The sequence below is a fragment of the Vigna angularis genome, chromosome 4 (genome assembly GCF_016808095.1).
Source record: "Vigna angularis cultivar LongXiaoDou No.4 chromosome 4, ASM1680809v1, whole genome shotgun sequence".
Taxonomy (NCBI): Eukaryota; Viridiplantae; Streptophyta; class Magnoliopsida; order Fabales; family Fabaceae; genus Vigna; species Vigna angularis.
The window spans coordinates 27,464,846-27,467,070 of record NC_068973.1 but is presented as its reverse complement, the minus strand read 5'-3'; the positions used below and the strand labels follow the sequence as shown (position 1 = coordinate 27,467,070).

The 2,225-nt window shown below is 37.3% G+C and overlaps 1 protein-coding gene across 1 annotated transcript; it reads right to left on the bottom strand.

Annotated features, from left to right (window-relative positions):
- Window positions 1-253: 253 nt before the first annotated feature.
- Window positions 254-1,974, bottom strand: LOC108331220 (protein RKD4). Its single transcript, XM_017565866.2, has 3 exons — window positions 1,713-1,974; window positions 1,000-1,525; window positions 254-640 (listed from the first exon to the last, which is right to left on the bottom strand). The coding sequence occupies exons 1-3, from the start codon at window positions 1,808-1,810 to the stop codon at window positions 476-478; spliced, it is 789 nt and encodes a 262-aa protein (XP_017421355.1). The 5' UTR covers window positions 1,811-1,974; the 3' UTR covers window positions 254-475.
- Between the last annotated feature and the right edge of the window lie 251 nt (window positions 1,975-2,225).

Sequence of the window (2,225 nt, the reverse complement as noted above, 5' to 3'; positions counted from 1 at the left end):
AAACATAAATTTTGTAGATTAAGAAAAGTATTTGTAAGATACTCTCCTAAAAGCAGACATTTTTGCAGAGGATCATAAAAGAGGTTAAAAAATTACATTAAACTTGGTTAATTAAAGCAGTCGTGGCTCAGTTATTTTGGGAAGATAAATCAGTTAATCGTTTTAAGCAGTTTCTGGGTAGTTGCAGAAGAATTAAAGCATATAATAATAGCAAGAATTAATGGACAATAATACTTCACAATAGCAACTCATATGATATAGGTTCCAAAAGTAAGATTGTAAGTATTAAAAGACATGAGGTAAAGAGGTCAGGAACAACATGAGTTGTGAAGTCAAATCAGTTTCCTAATTCACAATATGAACCTATGTTACCTAGTAGAGTCCTCCAACATCCTATTTTATGTAATGTTTCAAATCTCTATATACTCCTATTCCTTTCATGTTCATCCACGAATTCCTGGCATAACCATGAAGGTCAAGCTTGGAGTGTCATACCCATAAACCTTCTCCTCTTGTAATTAGCTTTGAAACAAGCTTGCCTCAGCTTCTTGGCTTTTGCACATAATTCCAGTCCTGGTAATTTTTCCAACAACCTTTTATGCTTCTCCAACATGGGAACCTCGTCTGCCAAACCCAATTCCTGCACCACATACCAACCACTTTCAACCATTGACCACAGAAAAGTAATAAAATCAGTGGTTAATGAGTTTTCACGTTGGTTTTCTTGTCACCTTCACTGCCCTTTTTATGGGGCACAAACTATTGCAAAACAGTACAAACTACAAAGTTCTTAATTATGATTCCGCGTGGGGTCCAACTGCTACAATTGTAAACTCAGGATTTCTCAGCGAATATATAAAAGCAAAATAATTTACTGGTTGAGTAATTAAGACACGGGAAATAAGGTAATAAAAAGAGAATGTTGTTTCAGTCGATGCTCATTAAATGTTAGAGATATACTCATACATAGGACATGACAAGCATGTCTGGGTACATTACCTTAACATTCTCGATGAGTAATTGCAAGCTCTTGAGTTTCCTATGGGGCCACCTCATGATGTTAAGCTCCCTGCACCTTCTCTTCAACATGGTTAACCCCACATTCATTTGCTTCGCAGCTTCATTAATGGGAACATCAAAATGCTTCTTTATCTCCTCAAATTCCAAAGCACATGGCTTCTTCTTCTTACTGCCACTACTAGCACTAGGCACTGCCATCTGCTCCATATTCTGCACCTCCTCTTTCTTCACACAAATCGCAGACCCATTTTCAATCGCCAATAAAGCATCCCCAAAACCCTTCTCGCGACCGCAATGACCCTCTTCGGGAACAACAATAATGTTCAAGGGCTTCTGCTCCACCTCCTCCAAATCTTCACCCAGCGGTGGGAGGCTAAAATCGAGGTCCAGGTTTTCCAAATCTGGGAACTCATTCAAACAAAGTTGCTTACTTGAATACGGCAACTGCTGTGTCCAATCGTGACCGGAAAAACCCTCTAACGGTGAAAGCGAAACCTCCATCGTTCTGAAGTCACACACACCATTAAAATACCACTCATCCAGACACGCGAACAAAAAAAAAAACAATATAGTACTGTTTATCGTATAAGACAAAATAAAAGAAAGAAAGTTGCAATCAACCTCGAAAGTCACGAGAAACTGTTCCATAGGAATAATACTAAGCAAAAGACAGTGAAGAAAGAGTAGCTTACTTGTCTGTGGGGTATAGTTGAGCAGAGAAAAAGCATGAGCTGAAGGTATGAGGAATGGTTTCAAAATTGGGGAAATCATGTTCGGAGGCAAATTCCATATCGGAGAGAAAGAGGAGAATGCGAATGGGTTTGGAGAGACTAAGGAGAATGCGGAAAAAAGACAGTATTTATAAATGTGAGGTAATGTGTGGTTTGGGAAAAGAGGGGGTTACAATTTTCAGACCAACTTCCGTTCAATTTTAGAGACATTGAACGCTACTTTAGATACATCATAATCATATTCATATTCATATTCATTTGAATTTGCATTAACCTTAATTACTAATTAAACAAGTCATCACAACCACCTTTATTCATCCAATCTCACTCATACCCTACATCTGCATGCTTATCTCATTTTAATCACAAATTAATAATCTCGTTAGTGATAAACTTCTTAAGAAATTGATAATTAATTAGCAAGAAAAAAAACAAAGAAAGGCATATTTGTTATGATGTAATGGAAGTAAGAAT

Bases quoted from the DNA above. Each gene is read 5' to 3' on its own strand.
- LOC108331220 (XM_017565866.2), bottom strand. From the start codon at position 1,810: ATGGAATTTGCCTCCGAACATGATTTCCCCAATTTTGAAACCATTCCT. The intron at 1,526-1,712 runs GTAAGCTACTCT...GTGTGACTTCAG, and splicing joins CAACTATACCCCACAGACAA to AACGATGGAGGTTTCGCTTT. The intron at 641-999 runs GTAATGTACCCA...TATGTGGTGCAG, and splicing joins TACTCATCGAGAATGTTAAG to GAATTGGGTTTGGCAGACGA.